Here is a 23225-nt window from a genome sequence, read left to right on the forward strand (position 1 = left end):
GAAAAGGTTGGCTTGAAGCTCAACATTCAGAAAACAAAGATCATGGCATCTGATCCCATCACTTCATGGAAAATAGATGGAAAAACAGTGGAAACAGTGTCAGACTTTATTTTTTTGGGCTCCAAAATCACTGCATATGCTGATTGCAGCCATGAAATTAAAAGACGCTTACTAGATGCTAGGGAGGCTGTAATCTTTTATTTGGTGTTCCTGTGCCTACTAGAATCGGGAGTTTTGCCACTAAGAATGGGTCCAACCACCCATTCCATAATAATTCCACAGACTTTATATTAAGCCATGAAGTCTATGAAAACGGCAGCTTTGGAGAGCTCTATGAACCCAGTGAAGAGCACACAGGTCTCCACATCACAGAGCCTTAGATCTCGCAATTTCTTTTTTTTCCTTGATTATTTATTTATTTTTGGCTGTGCTGGGTCTTTGCTGCAGTACATGGGCTTTCTCTCTGTGCTGAGTGGGGGCTTCTCATCATGCTGGCTTCTCTTGTTATGGAGCACGGGCTCCAGGGCACAAGGGCTTGGTAGTTATGGCGCCTGGGCTTAGTTGCCCTGAGGCATATGGGATCTTCTTGGACCAGGTATCAAACCCTTGTCCTCTGCACTGGCAGGTGGGCTCAACCACTGCACCACCAGAGAAGTCCTCGAATTTCTTTTAGATCTTTGCTCTTTTTTAATTGGACATATAATTCCAGTTGATATCCCATCTTAGAAGATGTTCAGAGATAAAGCTATGTGTAATTTTCTAGGAGGAGAAAAAACTGACCTCTGGATAATTCTAATATGTTTTGCATTCCTCAGGAATATGAAGTGGACAATCACTCTATAAATGATCTATTCACTTGCCCTCCAGGAATGCAGGCAGCTATCTTTTCCCTGGAAACCAATATTTTTAAAAAGTTACATGGTAATTATATATATTTTTCTGATAATATGCTAAAGTTATATATTTATTTTCAGCAACAAAATCCAATTATTCATACTATGTTCCACACACATGCTTCTGAATTTTCCCTCTTTATCTCAGTCCTTCCTTGGTAAAGGTGCCAAGTTGTGTCTTTGTTTTCAGCATAGCTAGTTTTTCCAAGTGCTTCTATGATTTTGCTATTCAGAGTGGTGGGTTTATTTCTTTTACTCTAACTATCCTTCATCATTTATTAATGACACAGATTGTGTGATGAAGAGTTGTCAACATGAGCATTTTTCTATATTTACGGGTATAAGAACTGCATTGATGTGGATTTGTCATCTAACAGCATGAAATGGTCCCTCTCTTTCGGCTGCATTTCCTTCCATTATTTACTGTTCCTCCCAACTGCTTATCATCCACTGCTGTTGACTCTCCTCTCTGCCCTTAATTTCCTGAGATGGATTTCCACTTAAGAGATGGAGAAACTATTAGCTGGATAGTTTTCACAAACCACCAGAGCAGAAGGTCTTCTGCAAAGAGACATATCTGCCCACTATGGATTCAAGAAAGACAGAGGCATTTTGTCTTCACCTGACGAGCCCAGCGCCTATCAATGTGAAGAGGGCAGAAATGCATTTGAACTGAGGGACTCTACAAGCACAATCTCATTAACACAAAGATTCCCGTGCCCTGAAAACAGAAGTGGTTATACTTCTAGTCTGATGTAAAACACGACCTCCTATATTTGAGTTGCAATTTTCATAACTGTTTAATTTTAGTCTGTGAGTTGTTCGAAGAAAAGCCAAAAGCAAAGAAGAAAATACTACTCTTATCTCCATAAAGCATTTTAGCAACGGTCAGAGAAGTGGACTACCAGATATTTATTTGGAAATTAGCTAGTTAGCTGTGATATATTTTCAAATTATGCTTGTATTGGTAGTTTTCTGCTTTAATTGGCAAGGCCACTATATACCTTTATCTTTGCTACATTTAGAATACTGTACAGGAAAATAAAACAGCATTTCCTTTCATGGTAGCATTTTGGAGCTAAACAATATTCACTAGTGTAAAAGTATTCTCTGATCAAACTAATTGCTCTCGTATATACGTTTATTGGAAGATTACATGATATGTTGAAGATTATGTTATTATGGATTTGTTTTCATTTAATTTGTAATTACTTCCAATGTTTAAAAGAATACAAATGACTTCTCAAAAGAAAAATATAAAATAATATTACCACACCCTATATCAGTTCAGTTCAGTTCAGTCACTCAGTGGTGTCCGACTCTCCACGACCCCATGAATCACAGCACGCCAGGCCTCCCTGTCCGTCACCAACTTCCGGAGTTCACTATACTTTTCACCAATTATTCATCAGTGATAAATTACATGGATTGATTACTGAACTAAGCACAACCAACTAAATTGTTATTGTGCATTGCCAGGTGCCTTTTTATTAAATTTTTATTGCATAGGATACATAAAGCCAGAGTTGAGTGGGGCCATATTTCTGGAAAGAGGGTGAGATTTCTGGATGATAGCTCAAATGCTAACGAACCTGCCTGCAATGCTGGAGACCCAGGTTCAATCCCTGGGTGGGGATGACCCCCTGGAGGAAGGCATGGCAACCCACTCCAGTATTCTTGCCTGGAGAATTCCTTGGACAGAGAAGCCTGGTGGGCTACTGGGCTACTCTGGTGTTGCAAAGAGTCAGACACAACTTAACAACTAAACAACAAAAACAAAACATTTCCTACAGCTTCCCTCCACACTTAAATAAAATCTAAACTTTATTACCTGGTCTACAAATACCTCCATGATCTGGATGCTGGGGCCCCTGCCTCCTCTGGCACCTCTGTAATTTAGCAGAGTGAATTACAGTCCTTTGGCCTTCCTTCCTTTAACACGCTATAGTAGGCAGAATAATGGCCCCTGAAGATGACCACATTCTAATCCCCAGAACCTGTGACTATGTTACTGTGATTAAGTTAAGAATTAAATCAAGATAGGAACATTACCCTAGACTAGTTGGGTGTGCCCATTGGAATCAGAAGGGTCTCTGTAAGTAAAAGGAGGAGGCAGTGCCAGAATGATTCATCATGAGAACGACTGGATGGACCACTGCAGACTCTGAAGATGAAGGGAACCTGAAGCCAAGGAATGCAGGCAACCCTTAGAAACAGGAAGAGGAAATACATTCTCTAGAAACCCAGAAAGGAATGCAGACCTGTGGACACACCGAGTTTAGCCCAGTGAGAACCATTTGGACTTCTGAACCCCTAAACTATGAGGTACTAAATTTATGTTGTTTTAAGCCACTGAGTTAATTTGTTACAGCAGCAGTAGGAGACTAATACACATGTCAAGATCATTCCCACCTTAGGGCCTTTACAAAGGTTGTTCACCAGTTGCTCCTTCTGCCTGAAGTGCTCATCTCCAAAATACAGGCATTCTGAACATCCCCTTATCATTTGGGTCTGTTTAAACTGCACCCGTTCATAAAGGCCTTCTCCAATCACTCAAAGTAGCTTCCTTGTTACTCTCTCTCACTGGCTGGACCTTTTATATTATCATCATGGCACTTATGTCACTTTTCTTTTTTATGTCATTGGAACACACAAGGGAAGTTGAAATCTTGTCTCTCACTTTTCCTGGTAACAACCCGTATCTAGAATAATGCCAAGCACAAAGTAGAAGTTCAATAAACATTGTTTGGAATAAATGAATGAGCGTTTTCTCACGGACATACACTATACCACTGACTCTGTTTACCAGCCTGACAGGATAGGTCCCTATTACCATTTTATTAGACATAAAGCCCATGAAAACAATGTGAGGTGGGCCCCTATTGGTATGTTAGTTGCTCAGTGGTGTCCAACTCTTTGCAACCCCATAGACTGCAGCCTGCCAGGCTCTTCTGTCCATGGAATTCGCTGCAAGAATACTTGGGTGGCTTGCCTTTTCCTTCTCCAGGGGAAATGTCTTTATAGGAAACAAACAGAAGAGTAGCCACCAATGTGAAAATAGACGCAGAGACTGGAGTACTGTGGCCATAAGCCAAGGAAGCCAAGTAATGCCAACAACCAATAGTGGCTATAAAGAGACACAGAAGGATTTTCTTCTCCTCAAAGCTCCAAAGGAAGTGTGGCCTTGGCAACACCCTGATTTTGGATTCTGGCTTCCATTCTGAGGTATATGTTACAGTATCCATAGGAACCTGATGCAGAATTCACAGTGCTTTGTGTTCTTTCCCTTTAAGTAACCACTACAACTAACAATCATTTCCAGTGAGTTTGATTCTGCCGTAAACAGATCAGGGAGGTCTTAGTAAATGGGAACACAGCATTTTCCTGATTTATTTACTGGGGTGCATAAGAGAAGGAGTTGATGTTCCTGCAGGGTCTATGGGTAGGAAGTCCATTCATGAAACTATCAGTGTCACTGTTTATCAGAAAACACTTAAAGGGAGAAAGGGGACGGAGAGACTCTAGCACGTGGGGCAGTGGAAGGCAGGACCCCTCACCCACCACTCGGTCCCGCACCACTTTTTCCTTGCCGAACCTGACCCTCTTCCCACAGCTGCCCTGATGATGGTTGGGCAAGGTCTGAGGTCAAGCAAAGGCGTGCACTCTTCAGACAAGCCCGCTCAGACCCCCACTCTGCCCCTCGCCAGCTGGGCTGAGAGGCAGGGAGGGCGCTCGAGGTCGGGTCTCCGGGAGCCGGGCTGAACCTCCACAGTCCCCTCTCCCGGGCCGGGGGTGGCGAAGGGGGTTGGGGCTGAGTGCCCTCCCGGTCCTCTGTCTGTGGGCATCTGCTCGGTGCCCAGTCCGCCACCCATTTCTCGGGGCTAAAGCTTCCCGCGGCGGCGGCGCCGCGTTCCCGAGGCGGCCGGCGAGCACACCAACTCCAGGAGCGCCGGGCTCGGAGACAGCGCGGCCTCCCCTCCCCCCGCGGACACGTCAGCGCCGGTGTCGAGGAGGCGTCGTAATGTCTCGAAGAGGCTCGCCGCCGCAGCCCTGCAGCCCGCCGCTCCAGCTGCGACGGAGAAATCCCCGACCCAGGAGCACCCCGACCCTTCCCGAAAGGCTCAAGGCGAATCAGAAGAGAATCTTTCCGCAGATGTACTCCGGGAGGGCGGGTTGCTGTGCCTACAGGGCGGGTTTGTTGGAACCCTTGATAGAACAAGTAGGCTGTGGCGCCTCACGTCACTCCCCGTCTCTGTCATCTTTAAGGTTTCTCAGGTCTCGATTGTGGCGAGTCTGTCAGCCCTGCCCGGCAGCCAGCTTTCCTTCCCTAATCGCCAGCGCCGGCCGGTTTCGCCCAAACGTTCGCTTTCGAGCGTTTGCGCTTGGGAGGCGCGGCTAGAGCCGCGGTTTCGTGTGCGCTTCTATTCGGGGCCGTACGGTAGTGATGGCGGCGCTCAGTGAGACTTTCCCGTCACTGGATACTACTACTCCCAGCCCTCCTCAAAGCCGCCGGAGCAACCCCCTGGTCTTTAATTTACAAGCAGCAATTTGACTTGCTCTGCTGCATGTCAGGTGGGCGCTTGGAAAGTGTGGAGAGGCCCCGGGGATTAAGCGATCGCAGCTTAAAAAGAAAAAAAGCCAAGCAAATAAACAAAACCCACCCGCCCTAACAAACATGAGGCTGCTGGAGAGAATGAGGAAAGAATGGTTCCTGATCGGAATAGTGCTGGCGATCGCGGGAGCGAAGCTGGAGCCGTCCATAGGGGTGAACGGGGGTAAGTGTTCCACCTCTGCGTGCTCCGCCGCGGTTCCCACTTCAGAAGTAATCGTCGCGTCCTGGGCAGGAGGGGCAGACAGGAATTGGGGAGTGTCTCCTCTCTTAGGGGCACCGACCCGCCCATGGTGTCTTTTGGCCTTTTAGCTGGTTTTTCAATTTGCCAGCCCCAGAGAGGATTTGTAATTAGGAAGGAGGCAAAGGAATTTGAACGCAGGTTGCCTTTGCCGCGAACGATCAATGAGAATCCTTAGTGTCAACCGGTGAGGTTACGGAGAATGAAACTCATCCCTCCTGCCTTCAAAGTAGCATCCTATCCCAAGGGACGCTGGGTTGCCAGGAGTTCCTTATCTGTCTCGGAGCGAACAGCACTACCGTGTCCGTTTCCGACACTCCCCTCCCCCACGTTAAAAAAGGACAGGTGGGCCGGCGGCGGGGGGAGAAAAAGGGATTCCCTCTCCTCTTCCAACTCAGATTTGGTGGCCCACATGTTGGACAGGGGTGTTTTTCTGCAGTTGCTGCCGCTCCGCAAACTCCCAAGCCGGCTGACACGTTGCACTCACTGCTTCCGTATGCGGCCGGCACAGTTGCTACACTTAGCAGTTTCACAGATACGGGCTGTGTTAGACCCTGCGTGCTGTGTATTTTGGCAAGGAAATGTAGGCGGGCTTAAAAATCACACCCAGATCTCTGAATAGTGGAATCCTTGTCCTGTGTGGATGGGCATTGGTGGAAATGACTGGAAATAGCATTAGCCTTTCCTGTCCCACCACCCCTCCTCCCAACCTTAGACAAGCATGTCCCACTTTTCAGAAATGTTAATTGAATTCCTTTAGTTCATTGTCTGCTTGACCTTGTTTGGCAGTTTTCATGCTTATTGACAGGTTTTACACACCGGCCACACAGGGACAGATAAGGACGGAAGTGAGCACACCATCTTCATGCCAGGGCGAACACTCAGGAAGCTATTTGAAGTTATTTGTACCTTTTTGTTCAAACATGATGAAAGTGAATGAAATGATCTCTCAGGAGAACAGCGTTTCCTTCTACCCTCTGCCCTCAACTCCTCCATTTAGAGGTAGCTTCAGAAAACATTTTAAAAGAATTTTTTTTAACAAAGACAGTGGAGATTAAAACTTTGTCGTTTATGTTCTTTCCTTCTCTGTTCAACTTAGTTCACAATATGGAGGGTGTATAGCTGTGAGAGTAAAGCTGTTGGGCTGGTTATCCTGCTGAAGATACCAGTTTCTCCTTTGACATAGTTTGTGAACTTTTGGGAAACCTGTGAAGGCTAGTATTCAGGTTCTGTCCAATCAGTTCCCTTGTCCCTGCAGCTTGCTGGGTAGTAAGAATGTTAGAGAGTATCTTTGTGGTGATATCAGATGTACATTTCACTAGCTTCACTTGCAGACTTTGTAGCTTACAGTGTTCAGTTCAGTCACTCAGTCGTGTAACATTCAGATCATGGCATCTGGTCCCATCACTTCATGGGAAATAGATGGAGAAACAGTGGAAACAGTGTCAGGCTTTATTTTTGGGGGCTCCAAAATCACTGCGGATGCTGATTCCAGCCATGAAACTAAAAGACGCTTAATCCTTGGAAGGAAAGTTATGATCAGCCTAGATAGTTTACAGTGTTAGGTCTCCGGTTTGCTGAGTGTTAAGGTGAAGTTACAGGTGATGTGTGATCCTCTAAGTTGAGATCTGCAGAGACTAGGTTTGGTCAAATTCCTTTTTCTCTTACATTCCTGGGCTGCTCAGTGGGAAGGAGGGTTGTGGGCTGCTGAATCATTTCAGCAGGGCTTCCCCCCAGAGACAGGTATGAGATGCATTCTTGCTCGTTCCCTCAGATTCTACTTAGTGAAGTTTTGGGGGTTATTGTATGTTGGAAATATTGTTTCCCATTTCTAGTAGTCCCTATGCCATTAATCTAGAGTTTATTTGTTTAATTATAAAAGAGGAGACTATTAAGAGCTGAGAGGGAACTTTAAATCCTTTTAAGCCAACATGCTGCTTTTACAGCTGAAGGTATTGAGACCTGAGATCAGGTGACTCACCCTAGGTCAAGTTTGCTAGCTTAGGGAAGGGGAAGGACTGGGAACCCGGACTTCCCGTTATGTCATACCAGTTGCAACATCCATACATTCTTGACAATAAATCATTAAAAATGAATAACCATTATAAAGAAAGGCTCTCTGTAATAAAGACGTTTTCCATACTCTGAATTTTATAGCCCCAAAGAAGCTGAGCGGATTCAGCTAATATTAGACAATTGTGTACTCATGTGATTTTTTTTTTTTAAGATTTGTCCAAGTGTAAAAGTTACTGTTTCTAAAAAAAAAAAAGTTAAATGTTTGGGATTTGTTATACAGGCCCTCGGGATAAGTTCTTGATACTTCAATTGACCTTCCTACCTGTAAAACTTCTTCAATAAAAACAAACTTCCGAATAGTACCAAATAACACTTTGACTCCATTAGTTAAAACAACAAAAATCTAGAAGCAGGGAGAGGAATGGTGGCTGAAAGTGTTCTGGCCTCTTGTGCTCTACAGAATGATCGAAAGCACCTCTTTTTGCTTGTCACTTGTAGTCAGAAGTTCCATTTTTGGGTCTGTACACTAGAATTCATATACATTTTTAATGCACTCACATTGACTGAGAAATTTTCAGTTGAACAATTTTCTATTCTCTTCAGCAGGAAGTTTTGATTGTTTTCAACTTGTTAAGAGGTTCCCCTCATCTTTACCTGGATCAATACTTAATGACCTCACTCTATTTTGAAGTGTAAGACTTCTACACTTAAAGTATCACATCTTTGCTGTGACCTCCCTTTAAAAGCAATCTATATAACCAGTGGGAGTTGGTGATGGACAGGGAGGCCTGGCGTGCTGTGATTCATGGGGTCGCAAAGAGTCGGACACGACTGAGTGACTGAACTGATATAACCAATGGGTGAGTTACGTATGGCTGGAAATTTACAGAGGTGGGAACCCTCAAGTGACAGAAGTTGAATGACTTTCCATATGGGAAAAAGTGGAACTGATACTAGCATAGATCATTTAATTCTTACTTTTCTGTTCTTTTTACTCAGTTACATTTCATGTTTAAATATATTAAAAAGTTGAAAGTGAAGAGCCACAAGAGATGTAAATGTGCAGATTTTCAGGTGTAGATACTCTGTTGCATTTCAACCCAGGGGCACCCTGAGCTCTACCTATCTTGGAGTTTACCAGAGTTCAACACTGTGCTATTCATTCTAGGAGAGAAAGGCTTACTTCTTTGGAAGTACAGAGTAAGCTTCTTATTTCTACTTGCATTTATAACTGAAATTATTGCTATTAATAAGACATACCTTCTAAAAAGGAAATTGCTTCATTTTTCCTTTAAGGAAACATAACCAGAAACATGCTCCTGCATAAATTTGAGAACATTAGCATGAACACCTTAGATGAAGTTTAGGAATGAAATTTACTTGATGATAATAGGTTTTATGAAATAATAGTTTGTTGCATTCTTAAGCATTTCAAATCATTTTCTTTCTCCCCACCCCCATTCTCGTATTTAAAAAATATGAGTTTGAAGTCCCAAAGTTGCTCTGTTTTTTATGGTCAGTTTTTCTTCTGAAGTTGCCACCCCATCCCATTTTCACTGATAAACCTCTTTTTTTTTTTTTTTTTTGCTTTGGTTTAAGGAAAAGTTCGAATTTACATTTCTCCTTTGCTCTTTATAGCCATCTCAAGATCTGAACCTGGTTATTTTCATGACTTGGCAGATATAATCATGACCTTGGAGAGAGGCCAAATATCATTCCACAGCATAGTTTCAATTCTCACCTCTGTGCGAATAGTTACCAGCTTTTAATTTTGCCCTGCCAGCTTCTGGTTCCTCATTCACACGGTGGATGATCCATTAGCAGCTGTCTCAAAGGGGCTTTAGGTTTCTCCAAATTAGAATCGATTCCTTCTTCCCCCTTAAATGGTACATTGTCAGTGGACCTGGAATAGCCTCACCAGATTCTTTCATGGATTAGAGTTATTTAGATCTGCATCTAATAAAAAAAACAGTACACATTGTTTTTAGGATTTAACACATTCGAAGTGAAGGATCATTCCACTGAATTGTGCCCATTAGTTAATAGTTATGATGTTTATCTATATACATGTGTGTGTGTGGAGTGTGGGAAGAGTTAGCTTCTTAAAAAATTCAGTTGTTGGCTAACTAAAGTAAGTTTTAGCTGCCCAAGAGAAACGTGCAGTCCGAGTCATTTCATGTGCTTGCTGTGGAGATGCATCTTTGGATACGTCACCTAGCTATCGCTTGCAAATATATTGCTAACTCTGTGTGTGTGTGTTAGTTACTCAGTTGTGTGACTCTTTGCGACTCTGTGGACAGTAGCCCGCCAGGCTCCTCTGTCTATGGTATTCTCCAGGCAAGAATACTGGAGTGGGTTGCCATTCCCTTCTCTAGGGATCTTCCTGACCCAGGGATCGAATGTGGATCTCCCACATTGCAGGCAGATTCTTTACCATCTGAGCCACCGGAGAAGCCCATACTGCTAACTCTAACCCCTCATATACAGAAAATCCGGGTCACCACTGTGGACAGAAGCACAGTTGAGAAGAATAGATCTCAAAAAAAACTTGGGATTGGAGGAAAAGAAAAATGATATGAGTTTTTTTAAAAAAAGCAAACAAACAGTATATTAAAAATTCCTGGAAGGCATTTACTTCCACATGAACCCGATTCCTTGACTTTCAAATCTGCTCCTGAATCACCTTTCCTCAGCTTTGATGAAATATTATTCCAAAGTGTGAGTGGCTGAGACAGATTCACTCACAAGTATGGTGGGAAAAAAAAAAAGTACTTCTTTTTTGAACCGCTTTCACTGCCCTGAAGTGCAATACCTCCTTACCTTTGCCTTCTCCCTTTGCTCGTTTTTTCCTCAGATCACAGCAAAATGACTTGTGTGAATGCTAGGTATCTAAAGTAGTGTATCACAGTGTTGAAGGAGATCTTTGTTTCTTTTTTTCACTGATGTACTACAAATGCCTAAAATGTAGCATTGTAGTAGCTCAGAAGAGGTTTGTGGACTGAACTTCCTTGGTGGTCCAGTGGCCAAGACTCCGAGCTCCCAGGGCAGGGAGCCTGGATTCCATTTCTGATCAGGGAACTAAGATCCACGTGCTGCAATTAAGACCTGGGGCAGCCAAACAAATAAATAAATATTTTTGTAAAATGTTGTTGACTGAGTGGTGCTTTTTCCTGAGCTTGGTCTTTTTCATTGAGCAATACCTATAGCAATGGGGGAGGGTGGCAGGCAGTGGAGGAACCACGATTTTGGTCCTGTTGTTCAGCTCTGCAGGAGTGTATTCATTCCCTAGCGCTGCCACGACCAATTTCCTCAGACTGGGTGGCTTAAAACAATAGAATTTTTTTTTTTTTTTTCCAGAATTCAGACATCAAAATGTGGTCATGGCTGTCCTCCCACCGAATGCTCTAGGGAGGAGCTCTTCCTTGCTTCTCCTGGCTTGTGGTGGTTACCAGCCGTCCTTGGTTCCTTGCCTCAGTCTTCACAAGGCCATCTTCCCTCTGTTTGTGACCATATCCAGAGTTGCCTCTACTTACCAGAATACCAGTCACTGGATTACAGCTCCCCTCAATCCAATTAGACCACTTATTAATAACTTGATTACATCTGCAAAGACCCAATTTCCAAATTAGCTTCATAGGTTCTGGTGCTGCTGCTGCTGCTAAGTCGCTTCAGTCGTGTCCGACTCTGTGCGACCCCATGGACGGCAGCCCACCAGGCTCCCCCGTCCCTGGGATTCTCTAGACAAGAAAACTGGAGTGGGTCGCCATTGCCTTCTCCAATGCGTGAAAGTGAAGTCGCTTAGTCGTGTCCGACTGTTTGTGACCCCATGGACCTCAGCCTACCAGGCTCCTCCGTCCATGGGATTTTCCAGGCAAGAGTACTGGAGTGGGTCGCCATTGCCTTCTCTGTCATAGGTTCTAGTAGACATGAATTTTGGAGGGACACTATTCAACCTACTGCAAGAGGGCTGTATAAAATGTCAAAGATGAGGTGATCTTAGATTTTAAAATGTTGGTCTGTACTAGGGTTTCTCAACCCTGGCACTATTAATGTTTAAAAAAAATTTTGCTAATATTTATTTGGATTTATTTCATTAGTTTTCAGTATAAGAAATAATGAAGTATAGATGCATTTGAACTCACCTTTTTTTATTGGAGTATACTTGCTTTAAATGTTGTGTTAGTTTCTACTGTTATTGACATTTTTGGATACGATAATTATGATTCATTTGATTTTGGATATGATAATTCATATCGTTGGATATGATAATTCTGAAAAACTTTCTCCAGGATGTTTAGGAGAATTCCTGGTCTCTACTAGATGTCAGTAATGCACCCTACCCCCTGAGTTATAACAACCCCCAGAAATGTTTTGGAACATTGACAAATGTCCATGGGTGACAGAATTTCCACAGCTGGAGAACCACTGTTATACGGGTACAAAATGGCACTTTCTCAGAGTTGCAGTGTTGTCCTTTGGTTAGCGCATTAGGTCTTCAAGTCAGTTGTGTCTGTTGTTGTTTGTTGTTGTGTAGTTGCTGTGTCATGTCCAACTCTTTTGCAGCCCCATGGACTGCAGCCCACCAGGCTCCCCTGTCCATGGGATTTCCAGGCAGGACTACTGGAGTGGATTGCCATTTCCTTCTCCAGGGGATCTTCCTGACCTAAGGATCGAACTTATGTCTCCTGCTTTGGCAGCTGGATTCTTTACCACTGAGCCACCAGGGAAGCCCCCAATTGTGTATAAGCTACATAAATAAATATTAGGGTTGTCCCTGTTATACCCATAGTATTAACACCTCTAGGGTGGTGCCAGCCTGTCTCTAGAGAAGATTTTCCAGAGGTGAAAGATCAGTCCTATCTGGTTCACCACAGTATTCCTAGGGCCTGGCAAAATTTAATCTTAGCAATCTGAACAATATATTGTGAAGTACTCTGCTACTCGGGCTTCCCGGGTGGCTCAGATGGTAAAGACTCCGCCTGCAATGCAGGAGATCTGGGTTCAATCCCTGGGTTGGGAAGATCCCCTGGAGGAGGGCATGGCAACTCACTCCAGTATTCTTGCCTGGAGAATCCCACGGACAGAGGAGCCTGGCGGGGCTGGAGTCCATGGGGTCGTACAGAGTCGGACACAACTGAGCGACTAAGCACACACACACACACACACACTCTGCTCTCTAGATGCATTATCTCATTCATACAGTAAGTGCCCAATAAATACTCGTGCTCTGAGTGCACTCGGGCAGAACTGCATATGTGTGAATATAAGCTCTGATCTCTGATATCCTAGGAAAAATAAGATAATATTTGCTAAAAAGAAGGGGACTTCTTCCACTGATTTTCTTCTTTTGGTGGTGCTGGTGGGGGAGAATTTTGATTGTTATGTAAGCACAGATACTGTGGCAGAGAAAATCAGAATTAATGTAGAAGGATGCTGCCTGTCAGCTCTCCTGTGTGAGAGCAGTGTTTGTTTTCATTCTTCTGGTCTCAGGATTCTGTGCTGAACTGGATGGCCGTGGTCCTTGCCCTCCGGAAAATCCTGTCCAGAGTTAGGCTGCCTCACAGTGAACACTCAACTCTGTCAGCTCATTAGCATGGTAGAGGCAACACCAAGATTTAAAGTCCCGTTTGTTCTCCTCCAATGGATTCTTCTTTCATGTCAAGTAAATGCCTGTCGGAAATGTTTATCTAACAGTGACTCATTTCTCTCTCTTTAGGACCACTGAAGCCAGAAATAACTGTCTCCTACATTGCTGTCGCAACAATATTCTTTAACAGTGGACTATCATTAAATACAGAGGTACTGTTACCTATGGGGGTACGTGAAAAGCAGGGAGAAAAATTTAATTTGCGCTAACTGCTTTGAAATTTCAGATTCCTTTTGTAAAGCCAGCTGTAGTTACAGTCTGAAGGCTTCAGTATCACAGAAAGTGACTTGGACCTCTGCAAAGGACTTGCGTTTTGTACCTAGTAACTATGTATCATAGACACTATACTATAGTTGGACAGCACATGGAGATTGAAGGAAGGTGTGCTTATGGTGGTTATGTTTTTAATATGGTGAACTGAAACATCTACTTCCGGTCTTTCTCAGATTGTGATGGTCACTGTAGTGGCCCCTGCTGGGGCACTCTGGAGTCATTGATGTTTAGTTAGGTTTCCATAACTTGTGGATCTTCTTTACCTTCTAGGACTTGTGCTGCTCAAGTGTTGCTTCTTATAGTTTTTAACTAATTTGTGTGTGTGGGGGTGTTTTTAAAGTATATTCTTTGCTGGCATATCTATTACCTATTAATATGGCATATCTATTACATATTAATATATAAACATATTAATGAATGTCTTAACTGAAATGCAGGAATTTTTCACATTAAACCACCATTTATCATGAACACACACAGGTAATTTTATTTACTGATCTAGCTGTCCCTGAATATGAGATTGTTTTAGAATTAAACAAATCAAGATATTTTAACATCCAAGAGAGGAATGAGTAGGATTTATGATTCTCCTTTGAATTGTAGTAAAAGAAGAAAACACCCATTTACCTTTGAAGAAATTATGTTGAGCTTGTGAAGTTGTCATTCTAAGATATGCTTATTCGTATGTAGGTAGGGACTCTTACTATGTCAGGATTTGGGGCGTTTTTGGAAATGGGTTTAAAATTCTATTTCCACATTAGGTCTTGCCTGTATTTATTTTAATTTTCTTTTAAGTGTGCTTTGAATAAAAACCATATTTAGTTACCCTCATTTTTGGCCATCCTAGTAGCAACTTGGAAAAAGCATGGTCTGACTAAATTTATGTATTCTGTAGTTGTCAAGTTGGTATAAATCTTATCAATGGGGCATTTTTGATATAGAAGGGATCCCTGTGTAGTGTCTGAGAAATTTTGTCTCAAGAATTTGAAATATTATCACTAATTACTTGCTCTTTTGAAACTGACTTAGAATGATATTTCCTAAATAGGTTAAATTCTAGTTTTTGTAAATTATGTTGACATGAGAGGACTATGGTTTGTGCTTGGGGTCGGGGGAGCACAGACTTTCTCTGTCAACACCTGAGTTCTACACTTGGTTCTCAAATGTGGGATCCAGTGATACAGAAAGATACTTGCCACTTCTGTGGTACTGAATGGATCTTCCCTGGAGGTCTTCCTGCTGGCCTTGGCCGATTCTGTTTGTGGAACAGGTGCCTCACCCAAGCCCTGTGCTTGAGACTTTGCTCTAACTACATTCCCTGCTGGCTGCTTAATGTCTTCAGCTGTTCTCTGTTGTGAAGTTGCCAAGTCAATTCCAACTCTTTGTAACCCCATGGACTGCGTCCCTCCAAGCTCCTCTGTCTATGGGATTTCCTAGGCAAGAATACTGGAGTGAGTTGCCATTTCCTTCAACAGTTTTTCTTTATGCCTTGGGAAATCTGGCAAGATTTGATTCTCTCACTCCTTTAGTTTCTTACTTAACGCTATCCTGTCAAGCAGCCAACTCTGTGGGATGCAGGAGTTGAAGAAGGAAGAATGTCATACTTACCAGCATTTTCTAAGGACCAAATTCATCTGTAAGCACCTAGGAAACCTTCATCCAGCCAATTTGGCTCTGATGATGAAATGCCTGGATCCTGTGTCTTATCATGGTATCTAAGCAGCCATCAAAGCCACTTCCTCCATTAAGGGCCCTTTTCAGACTAATACAATATTAAGTCATTTTCAAGATCCGTTTAACTTAAGATGCCCTAGATTGCATCATTATGTAGTGTTAAGCCATCTCTAGGCCTTGCTACTTTCCCAGGCATTTGAACAGTTGTAAGTTAGGAGGTAGAGATCCGATCTTCATGTTACTTGTTTTTTAGTTAATGATCAAATTAATATCAGCTGGGACGACTGTTTTTTTTTTTTTTATCCTACTAGGGCCTGGAATAGTGCATTTTTGCACATAGGAGACAGCAAGTTATTATTAACTTGAGACTATTTGCAAGCATTTACATTGGTCCCACTCAAGTTTGATTTATCTGGAACATTTCATGTAGTATTACTTATATGTTGAGGTAATGATGTGTATTCTAAAATTTGTCTTGTTTATTTATTAAAATTATAAAGGACTGTTTATTAATACTTCATGCTAAAAAGATTTAATGCTAAAACCTGTTTTCTGATTCTTGGTTTCTTGTTTGTGAAATACCTGTTGAAATGGTTTCTTAACTTTTATGTTGTACTGTTATGAAATAAGGTCACATTTGAAATATATTTTATATTTAGTTAGCTTCAGACCTGAAGTTTCAGAGGATTAGTCACTAAAGAGATTGTGATGGGACGAATCTCACTTAAACAGGTACCTAAGAAGTGCTTATGACCACAAGTGCTACAGCCTTGTAAACTTGTGCTTGGCCTGGGACAGGAGCAAAGATGAACAGAAGCTCAGAGCCTGAGAAGGGTCCCCAGTAGGCTAAAATATTTAGTGTTCCTTATTTTCCTAAACAGATCATTTTTTTTTAAATCCTATTAGCTTAGAAATAACTATAGCAAATTCTAAACTTGAGGCTCCTGCTGCTTATATCCAGCCCAGAGCTATGAGGCTGCTTCTCAAAGCAAATCCAGTAAAGGTCAAATAAGGGTTAGCAGGGAAATTGGTATGTAATGAAAATATTTCTAAATCCCAGTCTGAGCCTATGATTTTAAGCAATTCTTGATGCTGTCAGTGAGGTCCCGGTATGTGGAGTATCTCCTTAAGTTTATTTTAATGGAATTCGACCTGTATTACATGTGAGTAAACAAAATGTCATGCGAAATCAACTTTTCAATTATTCATGATGGTGTTTATTTAAGTATGTGGCCCTGAATTCTACATGGATATGTTTGGAGTAATACTCTTTTGAATTTTATAGTGTTTACTTGCTTTTTATTTTCCACTGATACCTTATTTTATCTTTAAGATTGTATGAAGAAGATATAAAAAATACAGAACATTGGGTTTTTGTGACAGTCTTGGAATCTTTCTTGGAAACAATTCATGTCTGTTAACTCCATGTTGTTAAGAAACCCTTGATGACCCAACAAAGTAGCCTCTTGTGCTTCATTTTGCTGGGTTCTTTACTGTTCCATTAGTCTGATACAATGTCAGTTTTTTCCAATTGTCCTTTATCAGGTCAGCTTGTATTTTTTTAACTACATTTTTTATAACTTTTTTTGTGATTCCAATAGTATTTCCCCGTGTAGAAAGAGTAGCAAGAATAAAAATAACTGCTCTTAACATTGTGTGAATTTTAGTCCTTTTTTCCTAGACATATTTTTTATATCAGTTCAGTTCAGCCACACAGTCACCATCTGCAGTGATTTTGGAGCCCCAAAACATAAAGTCTGTCACTGTTTCCATTGGTTCCCCGTCTATTTGCCATGAAGTGATGGGACCAGATGCCATGATATTAGTTTTCTGAATGCTGAGTATTATTTTTTTAAATTGGAGGCTAATTACTTTACAATATTGTGGTGGTTTTTGCAATACATTCACATGAATCAGCTGTGGGTGTACATGTGTTCCCCATCCTGAGCCTCCCTCCCACTTCCCTCCCCATCCCATCCCTCTGGGTCATCCCAGTGCACTGAATGTTGAGCTTTAAGCCACCCTCCTCTTTCACTTTCATCAAGAGGCTCTTTAGTTCTTCTTCACTTTTTGCCATAAGGGTGGTGTCATCTGCATATCTGAGGTTATTGATATTTCTCCCGGCAATCTTGATTCCAGCTTGTGCTTCTTCCAGCCCAGCATTTCTCATGATATACTCTGCATATAAGTTAAATAAGCTGAGTGACAACATACAGCTTTGACGTACTCCTTTTCCTATTTGGAACCAGTCTGTGGTTCCATGTCCAGTTCTAACTGTTTCTTCTTGACCTGCATACAGATTTCTCAGGAAGTAGGTAAGGTGGTCTGCTATGCCCATCTCTTGAAGAATTTTCCACAGTTTGTTGTGATCCACACAGTCAAAGGCTTTGGCGTAGGCAATGAAGCAGATGTTTTTCTGGAATTCTCTTGCTTTTTCTGTGATCCAGTGGATGTTGGCAATTTGATCTCTGGTTCCTCTGCCTTTTTTAATCCAGCTTGAAAATCTGTAATTTCACGGTTCATGTACTGCTGAAGCCTGGCTTGGAGAATTTTGAGCATTACTTTGCTAGCGTGTGAGATGAGTACAATTTTGTGGTAATTTGTGCATTCTTTGGCATTGCCTTTCTTTGGGATTGGAATGAAAACAGACCTTTTCCAGTTCTGTGGCCACTGTTGAGTTTTCCAAATTTGCTGGCATATTGAGTGTAGCACTTTCACAGCATCATCTTTTAGGATTTGAAATAGCACAACAGGACTTCCATCACCTCCACTAGCTTTGTTCATAGTGATGCTGCCTAAGGCCCACTTGACTTTACATTCCAGGATATCTGGCTCTAGGTGAGTGATCACACCACTGTGGTTATCTGGGTCATGAAGATCTTTTTTGTATAGTTCTGTGTATTCTTGAAACCTCTTCTTAATATCTCTACTTCTGTTAGGTCCATACCATTTCTGTCCTTTATTGTGCCCATCTTTGTATGAAATGTCCCCTTGATATCTCTCATTTTCTTGAAGAGATCTCTAGTCTTTCCCATCGTATTGTTTTCCTCTCTTTCTTTGCATTGATCTCTGAGGAAGGCTTTCTTATTTCTCCATGCTATTCTTTGGAACTTTGTTTTGTATGTAGAGACTTTTAAAAATAAAGGATTTTTAAAAATTATATATATAATATATAGTATACATATTTTTGCATAAATATGTACATACATACACAATATACAATTTTATTTTTCTATATTATATTGTATAATGGTAATTTTTCATGTAATTTAATATTTCATTTAATTTTTCTTTATATTTGAAAATAAGATAATTTGTATTTTATTCACTGTTTTGAACATAAATCAAAAGGTATAAATGTATTTATGATGAGAAGTATTCTTTTCACCCCTCTACTAACTACTAAGTTCTCTTCTCTGGAGGAAACCAATATGAACAGTTTCCAGAGATACTCTGTTTGTAAAATGAACATATGTGTATCCCCGGCCCCCGTCAAACTGGTATTTTATACTGTTTGCCACCTTACTTTATTTAACTCAAGACACATATCTTGGGGATTGTTTCATATCAGCACATAAAAAACTCCTTGTTTCTTTTTGAATGTTGAAAAATACTATATTTTATGAATGTGTCTTGATATATTTCCTCATCTTCTGTTGATAGACATTTGTATAACTTACGAAGTTTTGCTATCATAAACATTCTGCAAAGGGTAACTTAAAAATATGTTATTTTCTACATTTGATAATACGTGTGAAGGATTAATTCCTTGAAGTAGAATTTCTGAGTCAGACAACTTGTGAAAGTTTGAATTATGAGAGATAGTCCAAGTGCCTAGAAAGGAGGCAGGTGCTGGCTGAAGTAATGAGTCGCCAGGTTTGGTCTCCATAGGTTGAGCCAATGACATGCCTGTTGGTTAAGTAGGAAGAGATCCCCGAACTCCTACATCCTTGTCTACACAGTTTTTTTGTTTGTTTGTTTGTTTTTTCTAAAATGTTTTAGACTTTATGTTTTTAATTAATTAATTTGTTTTAATTGGAGGCTAATTATTTTACAATATTATAGTGGTTTTGCCATACATTGACATGAATCAGCCATGGGTGTACGTATGTTTCCCATCCTGAACCCCCCTCCCTCCTCCCTCCCCATCCCATCCCTCAGGGTCATCCCAGTGCACCAGCCCCGAGTACCCTGTCTCATGCATTGAACCTGGACTGGCGATCTGTTTCACATATGATAGTATACATGTTTCAATGCTATTCTTTCAGAGCATCCCACCCTCGCCTTCTCCCACAGAGTCCGAAAGACTGTTTTTTTCATCTGTGTCTCTTTTGCTGTCTTGCATACAGTGTTATTGTTACCATCTTTCTAAATTCCATATATATGCATTAATGTATTGTATTGGTGTTTATCTTTCTGACTTACTTCACTCTGTATAATAAGCTCCAGTTTCATCCACCTCAAACCTGATTCAAATGCATTCTTTTTAATAGCTGAGTAAGTGAACTCCAGGAGTTGGTGATGGACAGGGAGGCCTGGCGTGCTGTGATTCATGGGGTCACAAAGAGTTGGACATGACTGAGCAACTGAACTGAACTGAACTGAATATTCCATTGTGTATATGTACCACAGCTTTGTTATCCATTCGTCTGCCGATGGACGTCTAGGTTGCTCCCATGTCCTGGCTATTGTAAACAGTGCTGCAGTGAACATTGGAGTAGTTCACACAGTTTTAACATATTTTCTAATAGCTCTTAATACTCTGTTGCTGCCTTAAGTTATTAGTTATTCTCCCACTTTTGGACATATACGTTGTTTCCCGATTTTACTATAATAGATAATGCTCTATCAGTCCTTTCTATATATAAATGCTTGTAACCACTTTTTATATCCTTAGGTGAAATGCCTAGCTAAAACATTTTGAAATGCAGGAATATGAGTCATATTATAGTCCTTAAGATACTCTCCCAAATTACTTTTCAGAAAAGTTAAAGCGTTTTATATTCCTATGAGAAGTGTATACCAGTACCTTTGTTTACTGCATTCTGGCTAGTCATTTTAATTTTTTAAAAATAAAAAACTCACTGATAGTTATTCGGTATTTGTAGAATCCCTCTGAGTGTGTGTGAGTGAGATTTGGTTTCAAGACTACTGAGAATTCTTCCAGCTGCTGGTGCTTAAGTTTTTTCTGGGGTGAAACTTCTGGTTCAGTGTAAGATGGCTCCTTTTACGTGAGCTCTGATCTGGGCACCTAGTGTGGCTTCCAGTCGGCCCAGTGTTGTTCTCTGCTAGATCCAGGTTGCCAGAAGTTCCATAGATGCCTATGCCTTTAGAGATGTATTGAGATTGAATCTACGCGTCTCCCAGTGTGTCTTCACATAGAGAGATGAAGTTTGGGAGCTGCTGAGACAGATGGCAGAAAGTGGTGATCAGTAAATGAGTCTGCATTAACCTACTATTTATTACACTGTAAATTTTGACTAATGTCTCTGAGGCCACTTCATGACTTAGCTTGAACTAGGGAAGGTGGAAGACATTGTAGTGCTAAGTTTATAACCAGTGACTCTGTGGAATCTTTGAATGTGTTTTAATGACTGCAAGTTTTATATGTTTTCTGCTACTTTGTGAATTTGTTTCTTTTCCTCTGAATAACCACATAACTCAGAGAAATTCAAATGTAGATGCTTATTAGTTTGTACATATTGAAATCCCAAAGTTTACTCTTATATCCTTTTTCAGCTGTGAGACTCACAACTATTCCTGGTATGTCATGTTTCCATGTAAATCTTTTCCCTCTTGGGGCAGTGGTGTGACTTGGTGGTAGAAACAAGTGTGCTTGGATTTGATAGCTTGCCAGAAATGGGTTTGATTCTGATTCACTCTCAATCTCAATTTTCTCATCAGATAATATCTTCCTGATAGAGCTGTTGTCAGGATTAAATGAAGTAACATACATAAAAATGGAAAGCTCAGAGCATGGCACAGAGCTCTGCTATTCAGTAAATGTTAGTAGAGAAATCTAGTAAAGAAATACTGGTTTATAGTTTTATTTTGCATTGTATGTATTCACATAATAAAAAGTTAATACTAGACCCATTTAAAAAATAATCTAGTGAGTAGATTTTGGGGAAAGAGCCCTTTGGAATTATAGAATATTATTGGGAAAAACATTTTTTAAAATTATGATTTGTGTGTAGATTTAGTAACATCTTGCCAAGTTGAGGCCTTGCCAGGTCTGGTGTAATGAATAGAGGGTATCAAATTTAATTAAAATGCTAGGTCCTGCCAAAATTTTTAAACAAGATTTTGTTCTTTTGAGTTAGCCAAAAAGTTTGTGTGGGTTTTTCTGTAGCATCCTATGTGTTTGTTTATAGCATCAGAAATTCTGAAATCTATGCTAGTGTTAGGGTATTTAGCTTAGTCCTATTCCAGAATTTTATGAATCTAAATCGTTATGGTGTATTGTATTTGAAAGAAATGAGAATGTTTCATAAGTTTTCTATAAAAATATAGTTACCATGAAGAGTTTTTTTTTTTTTTCTTAAAGTCTATCTGCTATGCGTATGCTTATAGGTAAAAAATTTAGCTGTGAAATAACTCCAAATTGATATTAACTAGACTTACTGTGGTGATCATTTTGGAATATACGCAATAAAACTAGTGCAACATTGTATGTTAACTATATCTCAATTAAAAAAAAACAAATTAATGTGATGTTGTTTTGGCAGCAATCTCTCTTCAGAAATAGCTTTCTTACCTTTGTTATTTTGTGTCCTTCATTTTCACAGGAGCTGACAAGTGCTTTGGTGCATATAAAACTACATCTTTTTATTCAGATCTTTACACTTGCATTCTTCCCAGCAGCAGTATGGCTTTTTCTTCAGCTTTTATCAATCACACCCATCAATGAATGGCTTTTAAAAGGGTATGTTTTAATATTTTGAAGGGTCCACTTTTAATGGGGCATCTTTAGTGACGTTATCATTTCTGTGGCAACTGTATATGAAAGGGCTTATGTGTGATATAAGGAAATAAAAACACTTTTAACATTATTATTATTCCTAATAAATGGTAGTGTTTCATCAAGGAAGTTCATTAGAGAATTTTATAACAGAATCTTAAAAGATACGCCCTTACTTAAAATTATGGTTCCAGGAGAGACAGCTTTCTGTTGGTAGAAAAATTGAAGGCGCTAGAGGATGTAAGATCTGTGTTTGTTGTGTAATGTAGGCTGTAAGTTGGGTGCTTTAACTTTTTCATTCTATATCTTAGTAAATACTATGTGTTTTTAAAAATATATAGGAAATAAAAAATATAGAGAGGGGACAAACATTTACTTTTTCCCTTGCTCTGTTTTATGTTTGATAGGATAATTGAATTACCAATAGATTTTTATTAAGATCTTTTTTCCCATTAAAAATGTTGCCATGTTTGTTAAAAGGATTAAATGACTTAAAAATTATTTGAAGTGGTTTAAAACTAGCCACATTTTAGCATCATGGTATAGCAGCTTAAATACTGAACTCCAGGCCTAAAGGTTGTATTTTAATCTTCTTCCTATCTTGCTATGTGACTTTGAGGAAAGTCATTTAATAGTCTGAAACCTCAATTTCCCTGTTTTGTAATTATGGTGGTAGTTTAGTCACTAAGTCGTGTCCAACTCTTGCGATCCCATGGACTGTAGCCCACCAAGCTCCTCTGTCCATGGGATTTTCCAGGCAAAAGTATTAGAGTGGTTTGCCATTTCCTTCTCCAGGGGATCTTCCCAACCAAGAGATTAAACCCAGGTCTCCTGCACTGCAAGCAAATTCTTTACTAACTGAGCTACCAGGGAAGCTGTTTTATAATTATAAAATGAGGATAATCATATTT

The 23225-nt window shown here is 40.6% G+C and overlaps 1 protein-coding gene across 15 annotated transcripts in view; it reads left to right on the forward strand.

Annotated features, from left to right (window-relative positions):
• The first annotated feature begins 5027 nt into the window (after positions 1-5027).
• The window catches only part of SLC10A7 (solute carrier family 10 member 7), a 311758-nt gene continuing 293560 nt past the window's right edge, over positions 5028-23225 (forward strand). For 6 of the 15 annotated variants that reach the window (XM_088827990.1, XM_088827989.1, XM_088827993.1 and 3 more), the window contains exons 1-2: positions 5035-5668; positions 13476-13558. In XM_088827990.1, coding sequence (XP_088684116.1) covers positions 5569-5668; positions 13476-13558 — 183 coding nt within the window. In that variant the 5' untranslated portion in view covers positions 5035-5568. Of the gene's footprint in view, positions 5669-13475; positions 13559-22141; positions 22279-23225 lie in introns of all 15 variants that reach the window. The other 9 variants (XM_088827987.1, XM_088827988.1, XM_055405228.2 and 6 more) reach the window with 8 other exon arrangements.

The sequence above is a fragment of the Moschus berezovskii genome, chromosome 19 (genome assembly GCF_049115385.1).
Source record: "Moschus berezovskii isolate FMDL1 chromosome 19, NW_MosBer_1.0, whole genome shotgun sequence".
Taxonomy (NCBI): Eukaryota; Metazoa; Chordata; class Mammalia; order Artiodactyla; family Moschidae; genus Moschus; species Moschus berezovskii.